This window comes from Rhinoraja longicauda, chromosome 16 (assembly GCF_053455715.1).
Source record: "Rhinoraja longicauda isolate Sanriku21f chromosome 16, sRhiLon1.1, whole genome shotgun sequence".
Lineage (NCBI taxonomy): Eukaryota > Metazoa > Chordata > Chondrichthyes > Rajiformes > Arhynchobatidae > Rhinoraja > Rhinoraja longicauda.
The window spans coordinates 39,643,373-39,660,088 of record NC_135968.1 but is presented as its reverse complement, the minus strand read 5'-3'; the positions used below and the strand labels follow the sequence as shown (position 1 = coordinate 39,660,088).

Below are 16,716 nucleotides of genomic sequence, written 5' to 3'. Positions count from 1 at the left end.
GACAAGCACTCCAGACACCAGCTCTGGCTGCAAATCTACCCATGTCCCTGATTATAGGTGATCTCAGCTCCAGAACCCACAGTCCTAGTACTGGCCACACATCCTGCTGGCACTCTGGAACCTCAGTTCACGATCGGGGATAATGAGTGGGCTAAATGCAGAAGCAATCGGGATTTCCAAATAATCAGATGCCAGGTTATTGGACTATTGCAGTGCTGGAGAATGCATTGCTGGAAACACATGATTATGAAATGTGACATTTCAAGAAAATTGCTTCCAATTTTTAAGAAATGGAAATAGTAAACACTCACACTGCTAGCTCAGATAATGCAAACATCAGAAACCTCTTGTCATCTGGAGCTGCAGGGCAGATCTAAATTTATACAGAAGAGTACATTGTGCATTGCTGGACTACAGCTAAGCAATTCCTGGCACAAAGATATCCAGTGCCAAAAGCAAACAACAGAGGAAATGACAACATTGTTGAAATCAGGGAAACCATCAGACCGATCTGAAAGCTCATTCAAGTTAAAGTCAAAGCAGACAAACGTTTTAGCACTTCAACCTTCATCGCTGTTGGCTTCAAGAGAAGGATCCTTATCCTTCGAGCACACAAATGAATTGAACCACTGTAGTTCTAAACTGCAGAGAACCAAAACTCGAACTGTTTTGTCGAGCACCATTAAAGAGTCGAGTAGGAAGGATATTTCTATTGTAGTGCAGAAGATCGTGCCACGATTGAGTAGACTGGGAAAAAGTTAATCATTCAAGCATAGACATTTCTACTGCTGCTAGTCATTTGTCTCCAGGATTCTTGACATACTTTGATCATTTGCACTCTGCTTTCAATCATCTGTAGCTGATTTGTGTTGAGCAATGTTAGAGAAAAAATACTGTTAGTTCTGAGGAAGTGTCTGGTCTCCCATTATTCTATCCCACAGCAATACAGCTGCACCATGCATTCACCACTCTGGGGGAGAGGCAGTGCTTAACTCGAATCATTTTGTTAATGCTTTCAGCATTGTTATGAATTGCCGATAACTTAAACATGACATTGCTCATTCAATCTTTACAGCTGCTGGTGGGTTTCACGATATCAGCTATTTGATCCACGCTCCATTTGCATGTAATTATGCAATTAAAATGCCCGTGTTGTCTACAATGAATTAATAGGTACATTTTGACCTGAGAATATGAGCATCTACTTAATTTCCATGAAAATGAAATCTCTTACTGGGCAGCAGGAAAGGTTATGTTTTCTTGGGTCGTTTAATGACCAACCATCTCCATTCTGAGCAATTCACGATCCTTTTCAAATGCACTGCAGATAAATGTCACTATTAATGTCATAATTTAGAAGCAAAATCGGCAAAGGCCGGAATTCCAATTTTTAAAAAAAAACCTGATAATTCTGTGCTCTGTCGAACAGACAGCTTCTGTGGGGAGAGAAGTATAATTAACATTTCAGGTCAATGATCTTTCATCAATACTGAGAAGAGTCAAAGTACAGCACAGCCTGTGTTTCGACCCGATTAGTCAGCTACAATCCATCAATAGATGCTATGCGGGGGAAATTTGATTTTACTTACTTGATAATCCCATCTTCCAGGTAAATATCAGCATAAAATGACTGGTCATCATTGACGACCTTCCCTCCTTTAATGAGTAAGCGGTCGCTCTGGAAGAAATAAAGAATTGGGTATTTAAAACGTGCTTACTATGTTGCTATCGAGGACAATGTAAGATTTATGAAAATATCAAGAGACATAGTTATAACTGAGATTATTTGGGTCAACATTGTAACATTAGATTGGAGAAAATTGACCTTTTTTGTGCCGAGAAGCAAAGCTGGTTGAGATGAGGTTTGACACAGGTATAGATGGGTTTGGATGGGGTAGGCAGAGGGAAGTTATTCCCACTCGGAGATGACTCGAGGGCAACTCACATTAATATGCCGCAGGGCAAAAGTTACAGGGTGGGGTGTTTACAAACAGAACAGTGAAGATCTGGAAACACTGCCTAAAGAGTGGTGGCACAGTTAAATAGTGCTTTCAAAGGGAAACTGGGTAGGTACTTGATGACTGATTGAACTGTTCTACAGAAAAGCCCCCCAGTAAATATGCATTGAGCCCTGAGTGCAGTACAGATTCCAGTCTATAACCCATTATTGATGGTCTTTGTTGAAAGAGGAATTGCGCACTAGAGTTGTTGCATTTCCTCCAATTTATGTCATGGGTTCCAGCCATGCAAAGGGCTTTGATTCAAGATCCGACACATGACAGTACTGATAGTGTAATTTCTTGCCTTCACTGTGATGTGACCCTTTCAATTATCTGCAATTTAGTAAATCAGAGAGCCTATGACCGAATGAGCTAAGCTGTTGCCTAACATGTTTATGCATCATTGTTCGGGAGAACTGAATCCACAAACTTAGAAAATTATTTAACACAAGACTGAACAATTGTTCACACTATTTTTGCTTTGTGTGTTGTTGGGCTCCAAACAACTTTCAAGCACGCATCCACTGTTTTTCTGTTCCCTCTGTATTTTATATGTCATAATATAAGAAAATAACTGCAGATGCTGGTACAAATCGATTTATTCACAAAATGCTGGAGTAACTCAGCAGGTCAGGCAGCATCTCGGGAGAGAAGGAATGGGTGACGTTTCGGGTCGAGACCCTTCTTCAGACTGATGTCGGGGGTGGGACAAAGGAAGGATATAGGTGGAGACAGGAAGATAGAGGGAGATCTGGGAAGGAGGAGGGGAAGGGAGGGACAGAGGAGCTATCTGAAGTTGGAGAAGTCGACGTTCATACCACCGGGCCGCAAACTGCCCAGGCGAAATATGAGGTGCTGCTCCTCCAATTTCCGGCGGGCCTCACTATGGCACTGGAGGAGGCCCATGACAGAGAGGTCAGACTGGGAATGGGAGGGGGAGTTGAAGTGCTGGGCCACCGGGAGATCAGTGGCGTTAATGCGGACCGAGCGCAGGTGTTCAGCGAAGCGATCGCCGAGCCTGCGCTTGGTTTCGCCGATATAGATGAGTTGACATCTAGAGCAGCGGATGCAATAGATGAGGTTGGAGGAGGTGCAGGTGAACCTCTGTCTCACCTGGAAAGAATGTTTGGGTCCTTTGATGGAGTTGAGGGGGGAGGTAAAGGGACAGGTGTTGCATCTCGTGCGGTTGCAAGGGAAAGTGCCCGGGGTTAGGGTGGTTTGGGTAGGAAGGGACGAGTGGACCAGGGAGTTGCGGAGGGAACGGTCTCTGCGGAATGCAGAGAGGGGAGGGGATGGGAAGATATGGCCAGTGGTGGGGTCCTGTTGTAGGTGACGGAAATGTTGGTGGATGATATGTTGGATCCGCTGGCTGGTGGGGTGGAAGGTGAGAACGAGGGGGATCCTGTCCTTGTTGCGAGTGGGGGGATGGGGAGCAAGAGCGGAGCTGCGGGATGTAGAAGAGACCCTAGTGAGAGCCTCATCTATAATGGAGGAGGGGAAGCCCCGTTTTCTGAAAAACGAGGACATCTCGGAAGCCCTAGTCTGAAACACCTCATCCCGGGCACAGATGCGGCGTAGACGGAGGAATTGGGAGTAGGGGATAGACTTTTTGCAGGGGACCGGGTGGGAAGAAGTGTAGTCCAGATAGCTGTGCGAGTCGGTGGGCTTGTAATAAATGTCCGTCACTAATTTTTCTCCTGTGATGGAGATGGTGAGGTCCAGAAACGGGAGGGAGATGTCAGAGATAGTCCAGGTATATTTAAGGGCAGGATGGAAATTGGAGGTGAAGTGTATAAAGTCAGTGAGTTCTGCATGGGTGCAAGAGGTAGCACCAATGCAGTCGTCGATGTAGCGGAGGTAGAGTTCGGGGATGGGGCCAGTGTACGTCTGGAACAGGGATTGTTCGACGTACCCGACAAAGAGGCAGGCGTAGCTAGGGCCCATGCGAGTGCCCATAGCTACGCCTCTGGTTTGGAGGAAGTGGGAGGAGTCAAAGGAGAAGTTGTTGAGGGTAAGAACCAGCTCTGCTAGGCGGAGGAGAGTGTTGGTCGATGGGGATTGGCTGGTTCTACGGTCGAGGAAGAAACGGAGGGCTTCGAGACCATCCTTGTGGGGGATGGAAGTGTAGAGTGACTGGACATCCATGGTGAAAATGAGGGAGTGGGGGCCTGGGAACCGGAAGTTATCCAGGAGATGGAGAGCGTGTGAGGTGTCTTGGACGTAGGTGGGGAGGGATTTGACCAGGGGGGATAGGATGGAGTCGAGGTAGGTAGAGATAAGTTCGGTGGGGCATGAGCAGGCAGAGACAATGGGTCTGCCGGGACAATTGTGTTTGTGGATTTTGGGTAGGAGGTAGAATCGGGCCGTGCGGGGCTGGGGAACTATGAGATTGGAGGCACTGAGGGGTAGTTCGCCGGAGTTGGTGAGGTCGGTGATGGTGCTGCTGATGAAGGTCTGGTGTTCATCGGTGGGGTCATGGTCCAGGGATAGGTAGGAAGAGGTGTCTGATAGTTGTCGTCTGGCCTCGGTGCGGTAGAGGTCAGCACGCCAGACTACCACAGCCCCTCCCTTGTCAGCGGGTTTAATTATTAAGTCCGGGTTGTTGCGGAGTGAGTTGAGGGCTCATATACTGAGCTCCCTGCATGAATGAGGATTTTTCTCTCTGTCCTGCTCAACATCAGTTGAGCAAGTGGAATAACACGGAAATCTGTACTTCTTGTGGCCCAATACAGTTGGCAGGAACCGCCACCTGAAGTCATGGCAGACAATGGGACAAAGCCACCCAACCTCGTGTGTGATTCCCACAATTGGCACAGCAGTCTTGGAGAGTAGAAATACCCAATGGTTGTTAAGACTCAGTTGATGTGTCACTTTGAAAACGCCTCATCTATTTCCCTGATTGTGTGGAAGAGGGTGCAACATGACATATAGTTGGTGTCGCTGAAATGAAACAGTTGTTATTCAATATGGCAACCCCCCCAGTCTCTAACACCAGCCCACTCCAATGCCGACAAAGATACTGGAAAATATGCAAGCCGTGGCATACCAAGCAATAGCAGAAATGCTGCAAAAAGTACATGCTGGCTGCCATTCCAACCTCCAGATGCATCCACAGATTCATAACTGCTAGATACTGCAATGTATGGTGCCTTGACAGTTCTTCCTATTGTATTCTGTGTTCTTGGCAAGATACAGGAGAAAATTTCCGGAGCAGGTTTGTGAGTTTTTTTGAGGACTGAAGGCATTTGAAGCTGGAAAGATCCGTGCAGATTGGGCAGGTTAACCCACAAAGGTCTGTAAGAGGTATCTTTTGCAGAGCAGAAAGGAGTTCTCGAGTTGCCAGCGAAGGATTTACTCTTGTACTCTCCTCATGTTGCTAAGACTTGCACAGTGGTCCTCTTGATGTACTCCTTTAAATCTCTATAATGGTGACTCTTGGCAGAGAAAATATATACACAGCACACAATAGTACTATCAGAATGTACTACAGAGATGGTTAGGTACATCCAGCTGCCTAATATATTTCTTCTGCACATCAATATTGCACTCAACAAAAACCCTGTTTCTTTTGCAGAGCATATTTATACAAAGTAATTATTTAGAGGAATATGAAGAAACGATTGAATGGTGATAAGTTATGGTTTCAAATTACGTTTAATTACTCAGCTGGCCCTCAGAAACGTGCTTTTCAGCTTTTCCCCTAATGGGAGAAGGATACGGCTTTAAAGTTAAGGGAGAATGACTTGTGTGAAAGCAAGTGTTTAACAACTTTGTGGTATTGATGATTACAGATGTGCTGTGCAATGAGAGAATGGAGTCGTCTATAACTCTTTCATGTGGTAGCACTGCGTAATGGTGCATATTATAAACAATAGACAATAGACAATAGGTGCAGGAGTAGGCCATTCAGCCCTTCGAGCCAGCACCGCCATTCAATGTGATCATAGCTGATCACTCTCAATCAGTACCCCGTTACTGCCTTCTCCCCATACCCCCTCACTCCGCTATCCTTAAGAGCTCTATCCAGCTCTCTCTTGAAAGCATCCAACGAACTGGCCTCCACTGCCTTCTGAGGCAGAGAATTCCACACCTTCACCACCCTCTGACTGAAAAAGTTCTTCCTCATCTCCATTCTAAATGGCCTACCCCTTATTCTTAAACTGTGGCCCCTTGTTCTGGACTCCCCCAACATTGGGAACATGTTTCCTGCCTCTAATGTGTCCAATCCCCTAATTATCTTATATGTTTCAATAAGATCCCCCCTCATCCTTCTAAATTCCAGTGTATACAAGCCCAATCGCTCCAGCCTTTCAACATATGATTTGAAATGGTGCAAGACTACATTGGACAATGTATCTGTACCAATGTATCTGTATCTGTACCAAGAGCCTTTCACATTGTTGGTTATCTGGGTCAATGTATAGGATGAACCACCATAATCAAACAGGTACAGCACCCATAAGTTGCCTCATTCATTTCTCAGCTATGCACTGCTCATTGTCCAGCATTTACATTTTCATCTGAATGCATTAAGTGATGAAGAGGTGCATGGCTTGCTTAGAGTTGAAAGCTTGTTTAGTTTTGATGTCTTCACTTGTGAATCAAAGCCTATGTAAGCCTACAGGTCCTCAAAGAACGAGAAGCATGTGTCACCTGTCTGTAAGAGAGGTGCTGGATGTGGATGGCAAATATCCCTGGTGTAGTTAAGGTGTATGACATCCCTCCACCAGATAGTCTTGCACCATTTCAAATCATAGAGAACTGCATAAAGGGGGAATCTACTCTTCACTCTTATGTACAACCAGGTGCCTCCACTTTATATCCAATAGTTTGTATTTTCCTCAGGTCGAACCTGGGCTCTCAATTAATAACTTCCTCAAAGATTGAGTTATGGAATCAAATCGAGTGACAATGACAGACTTTTATTTCCAGACTTCAATGCTGCTCTGTTCAGAATGAAAGAAAACTCATGCACGGATTATCAGGCTCGTCTTGATCAGTATCTGAGTGTGTTCAGTTTGATGTTCCGATGATCCTAATGTAACATCAGCTCGATGTTATCATATCATATCATATCATATATATACAGCCGGAAACAGGCCTTTTCGGCCCTCCAAGTCCGTGCCGCCCAGCGATCCCCGTACATTAACACTATCCTACACCCACTAGGGACAATTTTTACATTTACCCAGCCAATTAACCTACATACCTGTACGTCTTTGGAATGTTAATGTATGCTCATAACTAGACCTTGATGTTTCAGCCCGGGCAGCAAGGAGACCCTGCTTTCTTACAATTTAAGTTGTTTGTTGATTCATATTGGCAGCTGCATCTTTTCACTTTGTAGCAATGAAGTACTTAATTGGATTGGAAGGACTTCCTGGGAGCATGAAAGGTCCTGTATAAACTAAAACTCTCTTATGGAGAAAAACAGGTGGTGAAAGGTCCTGTACAAACTAAAACTCTCTTATGGAGAAAGAGAGGGGGGTAAATTCAGATGCTCTTTCCTCAGAATAGCAATGTTAAGTATTTAGTGTAATCCTTGGAGTGGAAATTTTCATTACAAAGTCAAGTAATTCAGACTGTAAATGTTCCAATGAAAGCTCATGAACCTGAAACCTTAGCACTGCTTTTATTTCTACAAATGTTGCCTGACCTGCTATACGTCTCCATATTTTCCCTGTTCTTATTTCACATTTTCAGCATCTCAAGTTATTTTTCTCATGGACTATTTTCTTTCTTCTTTCTCAGTTTCAACCTCTGCTCCACAATGGTACTGCCCCACAATGGGAGCAGCAATCTAGTTTCCTAATCTATCTCCAGACCAAAAATAAATAGTGTGTCATGTAAACGTTGAACCTCACGTACCTCATTGAAATGTACAGAATAATGAAAGGCTTGGATAGAGTGGATGTGGAGAGGGTGTTTTCACTAGTGGGGGAGTCTAAGACAAGAGGTCATAGCCTCAGAATTAAAGGATGTTCTTTTAGGAAGGAGATGAAGAGGAATTTCTTTAGTCAGAGAGCAGAGGTAGATAGATTCATGATTAGTATGGGTCTCAGGGGTTATGGGGAGAAGGCAAGAGAGTTTGTACTTTCTCCCCGTGACCTGCGTGGGTTTTCTCCGAGATCTTCGGTTTCCTCCCACACTCCAAAGATGAATGGGGATAGGAGGGAGAGATAGATCAGCCATGATTGAATGGCGGAGTAGACTTGATGGGCCGAATGGCCTACTTCTACTCCTATCACTGATGATCTTCTGTAGTTTGGGGAAAGGACATCACAAGAGAGGGCTCTCATTTTGTTTCCTAGCGTAATTACTAATGCAGCAAGTACCATCAGATACCAATCAGAAATGGGAAAATCAGTTGCTTTTCTCCCTCCACTAAGTCGATCCCTCATTCAAAATAACTATATCAAATATTGTGCCTCAGCACCACTGGAAATAAGAAAATGGATTTCAGTTTAAATAATGGATTCCTTTGACTCAGGAAGTCCAAGGTGTTTCACGGCCTAAAAGTCCTTTTTTTTCTCAAAACCTGGTCATGTTTTAATATAGCAAAACATGGCAGTCCATGTGTACGCAGCACTGTTCCAGAAATGGCAATCAGATAAAGAAGTAGATGACTCTAACTTCAAATAGCCCTTGCTTTCCCTCTCTCCATCCCCACCCCCTTCCAAGTTCTCCCACTAGTCTTATTGCCTCCGACTACATTCTATCTCTGTCCCGCCCACTCCGCCAGGGGCGGCACGGTGGCACAGCGGTAGAGTTGCTGCCTTACAGCGATTACAGCGCCGGAGACTCAGGTTCCATCCTGACTACGGGCGCAGTCTGTACGGAGTTTGTACGTTCTCCCCGTGACCTGCGTGGGTTTTCTCCGAGATCTTCGGTTTCCTCCCACACTCCAAAGATGAATAGGTATGTAGGTTAATTGGCTGGGTAAATGTAAAAATTGTCCCTAGTGGGTGTAGGATAGTGTTAATGTGTGGGGATCGTTGGGCGGCGCAGACTCGTTGGGCCGAAGGGCCTGTTTCCGCGCTGTATCTCTAAAAAAAAATCTAAAATCCCCTGACATCAGTCTGAAGGACCCGAAACGTCACCCATTCCTTCTCTCCAGAGACGCTGCCTGTCCCGCTGAGTTATTCCAGCATTTTGGGTCTACCTTCGATTTAAACCAGCGTCTGCAGTTCCTTCCTACACAAAAGGAGTAGATAATCTGCTTTTGTTAAAATAATATTTATTGATGGATATTTGTCTGGACATCGGTAGGTCAAGGTTGATTAATTCACTGTTGTCCATAGATCAAATCAGGCACTTTAAAAAAATCCATATTTGGAATTGAATTGACGCACAATCCACTTAGGGGGCCTAGATAATGTTAATGAATCAAAATTTTACCAGCCTTGTCTCTCTTCCTGATTTACAGGTTTTCTATGCTTTATGTTCAGATTTCTTTGATGCTGAATCATTGATATGCAGTGGAAGTACACATTTCAATGTGTCTTAAATAAGACAATGCAAACACTGAAAACATAGTGGGAATGAAATTTCCATGCTAGAATGTGTTGGACTACTGGGATGGGAAAGATGTTCAAATGTTAAATGTGTGAGTCATTCAGGGAAGTGAGGTTTGGGGGACCAAGCTGTTCACAGGAAGAAAGTTTTTTATTCACGAAATGCTGGAGTAACTCAGCAGGTCAGGCAGCATCTCGGGAGAGAAGGAATGGGTGACGTTTCGGGAAGACCCGAAACGTCACCCATTCCTTCTCTCCCGAGATGCTGCCTGACCTGCTGAGTTACTCCAGCATTTCGTGAATAAATACCTTCGATTTGTACCAGCATCTGCAGTTATTTTCTTATACTACAGGAAGAAAGTTGGCACTTTAAATACTTTAATCAAAATGCTTGCCTCATATTTAATAGAGCATGAAAACAGGCCCTTTAGCTGACCAGGAATTATCCATGCTAACTTAAATAGAATCATCCATCCTAACTGGAGTAGAATTATTAATTCTAACTTGTGCCAAGTTTGTGGTGCCAATTGAAAAGCTGGTGGTTTAAAGGAAGTGGTGGTTTTTCTGCTTACCTGCTGGATCCATTATATCTGCTTCAAAGCCTCCACAAGATGATGCAACCCGACTGTTCCTATTCCTCCCCAAGTCCTCTCATCTCTTTGACCCTTCTGGTTCCATCCCGATCCCTCTCGTCTGTTTCTGACACGTCCTCAGTCTTCACAGCCCAAATCTAATGATCCAATTCCCTATACCTATGGGAATTTTCTAACAGTTTTTTTTATCTTTCAAGTTGTTCAAACTCCTCTCTCTTCAACTTCTAGATCCTTATGATTCCCCCTACTTTTTCTGATGAGTCCTTGAGTTTTCCAAGATCTTCCTTGAATCTCCTGATCTGCTATCAAAAGGTTTAAGAAACATTTAGGCAGGTACATGGATAGGATAGGTTTATTGGGATGTGGGCCAAATGCAGGCAGGTGGGACCAGCATAAATGGAGCATGTTGGTCGGCGTGTGCAAGTTAGGCCGAAGGGCCTATTTCCCACGCTGTATGACTCTGACTGTATAAATCTAACCCGTTGAGATACTCCAGCATTTTGAGTCTCTTCTGTTCTTCCTGACTCCTCTTAGATCATGCTGACCTTTCTGGACTTCTCTGTCCCTTCTAATTCCAGTGCCTATAACTCATGAGATTTTGTTCCATTTCCCTCACTCTTCTCCACTCCTTACCTGTAAGCAGATGCTGAATGAATCCCTGAGCATTGGCCAACCAACCTCTCAACCTGGCTGGCATTGATTTTAGATTCTGTCAACACGAAAAAAAAGTGGTGAAGGATTCTCATCAGATCCTGTCCTGTCATTAGTTAGAAATATCTGGGAAAGAAACCCATTCCTCCAAGATTCCTGATCTCTAAGCAATGACTTGCCACCATTAAATGTTGAAGAAACAAAGGAATTTTATTGTGTTCTATTTGTTATTATCATAATTAAGCATAGGTATGCTAATTGATTTTTTGTCTGGAAAACGACGTCGCTTAATTCTGTCATTGGCTTTGCATGCAATCTGAAATGCAATGGGGTTGTTTGTTTTCTGCAGTGAACGCATGGATTTACAATGATAGAAAACCTGGACAACAACTGTATTCCTAGTTTTTAATGTAAACTAGACCAAGTGGACCTGTTGGGCCCAAACCTCTCCTGCATTGGTGCAGCACCCTCTCCTCCCCCTCTCACCCCTTCCCCCCTCCCCCCTCCCTCCGTCCCCTCCCCCTCCCTCCACCCCCCCTCCCTCCCCCCCCCCCCCCCCCCCCGTGCCTGCCTAGGAGGTAGGTTTAAACTTTAAAATGTGAATAACTTAAAAAATATAACACCGATTTCAATGAAACTTCTTCCATTAGCACCAAAGGGAGGACGGTGAGTAAGGTGGGCCTAAAATTGTTGTGATGTCGTGGACCGTTTTGGCTGTAGTTCAGGAACAAACAAACAAACAAATGAGAGTTTTAGTATATCGATAGTAGCTGTCACTTTAGGACATTAAAATCAAACCTCTGTGTTTATGTGGTGTTTAGATCAGTCATGGACAATGTTGGCATTAGGGAAGGAACAGCAAGTTCAATCAACACTGTCTGCAGTGGTGGAGTATATAACAAAATAATTGTGGGGCAGGGTGGAATCTCTTCATAAACCCCAGAAGCAGAATCATGGAACTGCTACCACCTCCTGTGGTTGGTTTGATGTCTGTAATTCCTCCTGCACAACTTTGCACCCACAAGTGCAGGAGGGGAGGAATAGTAATGAATATGCACCGTTGTGAATTAATCTGGAGATGCAGAAAAATATGTTGAGATCTTGTTGCACCCTCTTCCAATTTCAATAAGCGAGTGCTGGTGATCTTGAACTTTGATGATTCCCCCTGCACATACCCATCCTCTGGACAGAATTGCCTCACCTACTTATGGCGGACTGTATTATTTGCCTACCATCAAAAGTACTGTGAGATCTGTGTCATGACTATAACGTAACTGCAATCCACTGCCCTTTGTGTTCTTGTGTTCTCAATCTGTGGCCTTCAGAATGATTAAGCAGTTTATGCTGATCTATGGTTTTCCCAAGAGCTCACGTTTGCTTCTGGTCTATTTCTTGCAACGTAGCTCACATTCTGCTTCATTGGCTTCTTCTCCCAATTCTGAATATTGTTCTCTGCCCCTCCCGCCCAAAAGCTCATCATGTTCTCGGCTGTTTCTCAAACTCTTTTCCATTTCTCTTCTGAAACATTTCTCTGCACGATATCCTACATGGGATCAGTTTCCATATATAAACCTGACACTAGCCTTATCTCTGCCCCAACATCTTCAACTCCATACCTGACGTTTTGCTTGTAATGACAGGTGATGACAGTCGACACCTTCTCCAGTCAACACGTGTAATTCCTGAGCTATCGTTGTCCTTTCCTACCAGATGTTCTCCTTTACCCAATATCCTCCATCGCTGGCCATGCATGATGCACAAACGTATAGTTTTGGACCTGAGATGAGCTTAAAAATGTGCATCACTCTCAGAGTAAACCCGTCTTCCCCTCCCTAGTATAGACACAAAATGCTGGAGTAACTGAGTGCGGGGTCAGGCAGCACCTCTGGAGAAAAGGAATAAGTGACGTTTCAGTTCCAGACCCTTCCTCAGACTGAGGGTCCTGGGAAAAGTCTGGGCGAGAAAACCCATTCTTCTAAGATTCCTGACCTCGCTGACTCTCGGTCTGAAGAAGGGTCTCGACCCGAAACGTCACCTATTCCTTTTCTCCAGAGATGCTGCCCGTCCCGCTGAGTTACTCCAGCTTTATTGTGTCTATCTTTGGTTGAAACCGCATCTGCAGTTCCTTCCTACACACCTTTCTCCCTAATCCTGGGTGTCTCACATGAATATAATTAACAGGGACAGGAGTTAGCCACAATGTTCACCCTGCCATCCAGGATCTGATCATAGGTTTCAACTCCTGCCTGATCCTCTCCAGAAAGTTGGTGTTATTTTATTTTACTAATACCCCCGTGCTTCACCTAGCCTTGTCTCCGCAACCATTCCAAACCTGCAGTTCAGTTCACATCCTTCCACAATCTGGCTGCCCCCTTTGCAACAATGATGAAAATGCAAGGACATCAAAGCCTGGCAGCCTGCAATTCTGTTCACACCCATTTTCTGCCTTGTTTTATCTTTCCGCATGCCTTAAAACGTTCGAAACCTAAACCCTGCTGGTCTTGCACCAGATCCCCATTCATTCTCCTGCTCGGTTTAATGTTCTTCATCACCCCACCTACCTGCAAGCATCGTTTGATGTTTCTTTTGTGCAAGTCATCGTGTGAATTCAAGGGCTTCCAACACACACACACACACATTTTAAACATAAAGCTACACCCTACATCACCCACCCTGAAGAAGAGGAAATCGGCCATTAAAAAAAAGGGCACCCCGCAGTTAAGGTAATTGTGTGGTTTGGTTTCAGCCCCCACCCCACCCCACCCCCTCATCCATTTATATTGTGCTATTTATTTAACATTTCCAACGGGAATATCCAGGATAGACACAAAATGCTGGAGTAACTCAGCGGGACAGGCAGCATCTAGGGAGAGAAGGAATGGGTGACGTTTTGGGTCGAGACTCATCTTAAAAGTAGGATGTTTATTGCAGAGCGTAGACTTGACAAGCCCCCCCCCCCCATGTTTGCCAATCTATTTCTTAACATGAATGCGGTTGTCACGAATATCCACACATATTTTGTCGCAGGTTTGAGCTTTGCATTTTGCTCAGTTGCAGAAGAGGACAATCATCCCCTGGCCAGCTCCATCTCCGAAACTGACAAACGCGGTCAATCAGACTGTCTTTTCTTTAAAGCAGCAACTACGCCCAGTTTTGCAGCCAACTCACCAAGCACAAAGGGCGAAATGCCAAGGATGAATGGGCTTGCGATCGCGCATGCCTGCAGCTCCCTCCTCTCCCCACTGTGCAAATGTCATTCAGATGCAATACACATATATATATATATATATATATCTTTTTTTGTTTAAACAAAAACCAAAAAGACTGTTTATTACAGAGCCCAGATCTGACAAGACCGTTTGCCAATCCAATTTCTTAACATAAATGCGGTCGAGTGCAGGATAAAACGGCACTGGGGGGGTGGGGGGGGAGGGTGGGGATGGGGTTAATTTCTGTTCAATGCAGAGATCTCTGCAGTAAATGTGTGTGTGTGTGTGTGTGTGTGTGTGTGTGTGAGTGCGCCCATCCTTTCATAACCTGGGACAAAATGACCCAGTTGCAAGCAGGCTCCGGGTGCCATTGTTTGGTTCCCTCGGCCGGGCACCAGATGCTACATTCGCTTTCATGAATACATTCAAATTTCAGCTTCCCTTTTCCCCAATACGAAGCGAGCGAGCGGCGCTCCCACCCCCCACCCCACCCACCCACCCACCCCCACCGCCGCAGTGAGTGAAGCACGGTCTTCCTTCAATCCCCATTTTCCATCTATGTTGCAACGTCGCCATTTTCAGACGGCCAAATGATTTTTTTTTTAAATACACACATATGCATATATATATATTTGTGTGTGTGTGTGTGTGTGTGTGTGTGTGTGTGTGTGTGCATCGCAGCCAGGTCGGTGAGCGAGCACAGAGAGATTGGGCGAGGAGTGTATAGCCCGCCTGGGTCACACACACACACACACACACATAATCCGCAGCGGTGCAGAGAGAGAGAGAGAGAGAGACCGACGTTCATGCAACCACCGCCCTCCCTCCCTCCCTCCCTCCCTCCCTGCCCTTCCCTGCCTTGCATGCCCTGCCTGCACACACACACACCAGGGCTGTCAGCCCCCTGCTAAACTCTCCCCACCGCTTACCGTGATCCGCGGGATGTTCTTCTTGCCTTGGTAGGACAGCATGTCTCCGGACTCGGACCTTTGCTTTTAATGCAGAGCAACGGAAGACGAGGAAGATCTGCTGCTGCTGCGGGGGGGGGGGGAGGGGGGGGGGGGGAGGTATTGTGTTTTTTTTCTCCTGTTGTTGTTGTTCTGTAGAGCGGCTCTCTGGTCTCTCTCTCGTGGTGGTGCTGAAAATGGTGATTGTGCGGACCAGACGAGGTTCGCAGCGCAGACTGGCACCGCCTCGACAAACCCCCCTCCCCCCTCCCTCCCTCCCTCCAACTTCCTCTCTCTCCCTCTCTCTCATTCCCTCCCCCCTCTAAGCGAGCTCGTAGACCATCTTCCTTATTAGCATTTCCCAGCTCCCTTGCTCCCTCCCCCGTATCCACAACCTCCAGGACAGAGCAGAGGGCAGAGAAGCCAGCGGCCTCTCTCCACACGCCAGCTCTGCCTTCCATCGACCACATCCCAAATGAAACATCATTTAAAAAATAAAAAAAAGATTTTTAAAAGAGAATGATCGCCGACAATCCTCACCACTGTGCAAATAAATGTATTCACAAAATGCGTTGCTCCACTGTGCAAATAAATGCTTGCATTTAAAAAATCGCCGGGGGAAAAAAAAAATCTTTTACATTTCAAAACAATAATTTCAGAATGGATATATTTACTCAACATATTATCTCGCCTACGTTCTCAGTGTAGAAAATAAAGAAATAAACACGATTCTAACGTTTGAATCCCAGGGCACCACTCGGCATGATCAGAGCAGGGGATGGAAGGATTTATTGAGCAATGGTTTAGTGAGATTTTGCTATCATGTTCAAGGTTCCCCGTTATAATAATCACGGACAGAATCTTCTCCACTGCTGGTTATCCATTGGAATGATCGAGCAGCAAGCAGATTTCTCTTGTTATTTGGAGTAAACACCCATTCCTTCTCTCCTGAGATGCTGCCTGACCTGCTGAGTTATTCCAGCATTTTTGTGAATAAAAACAAAATATGATGACCCTGCTGGTTTATTTTTGTTCATTTGATTTAATCAGATAATCCGCGGCGAGTTTGCTGTACAATCCATCTCGGTGTTCATTGTGATAATACCGTGGTCTAAGAGGTAAGGAAGGCAGGCTGGGATTCAAGCTAACAAACACGTGAAGATCTTCTCCTATTGTCCTGAAGATCCACAACACAACAGCACGGCGCTGGACTTAACGCGTACACATACGGAGAACTAACTGTGTAACGTGCTTTGGTGAGAACATTGACTCGAAACAACCAGTCAAAGCTTCGAATGAATGTTCCGAGGCTGGCTTCGTAAAATGCAGCAAAGTTTAATGGAAAGTTTAAGTAGATGGCACCTCGTTCTAGTACCTTGTCCAGTGTTAATGGTCAACTCAGCCTGGTGAGTACCCACCAGGTCAATATAAACCAACCTAGTCATTTCTCCACCAATATCAAAACATGGAGACGTGGAGCGGTCCAACTGCTCTAAAAGTGCTTGTAGAAACTTTTTTTGTGGTTACAATTGACACGTGGGAGAGCAAAGCTTTTCTAAGGGAGCCGTTACAAAGCCAGATGTTCCCAATGGGCGATATATCCATACTCCTTCCTTCCCACACTGGGAACATTGTCGCGTTACGCACAAATTGAACAATGCTTCACCCCGCAAGACCCAGCTGATCTTTTTTTTTTTAAACCCCAACAAGTTTAGCAGTTAAGACGAATGCAAATGCGCTCTCGGATATTGGAGTTGCTGGCGCGTACAGGAGAGCTCTAACTTTTACCTGAGTGTTGGAGA

At 45.2% G+C, this 16,716-nt stretch overlaps 1 protein-coding gene across 1 annotated transcript in view; it reads right to left on the bottom strand.

Annotated features, from left to right (window-relative positions):
* The window catches only part of dpysl4 (dihydropyrimidinase like 4), a 56,284-nt gene extending 41,089 nt beyond the window's left edge, over nt 1-15,195 (bottom strand). Inside the window, exons 1-2 of the mRNA XM_078413677.1 lie at nt 14,897-15,195; nt 1,590-1,678 (exon numbers count right to left, since the gene is read on the bottom strand). Coding sequence (XP_078269803.1) covers nt 1,590-1,678; nt 14,897-14,938 — 131 coding nt within the window. The 5' untranslated portion in view covers nt 14,939-15,195. The remainder of the gene's footprint in view (nt 1-1,589; nt 1,679-14,896) is intronic.
* Between the last annotated feature and the right edge of the window lie 1,521 nt (nt 15,196-16,716).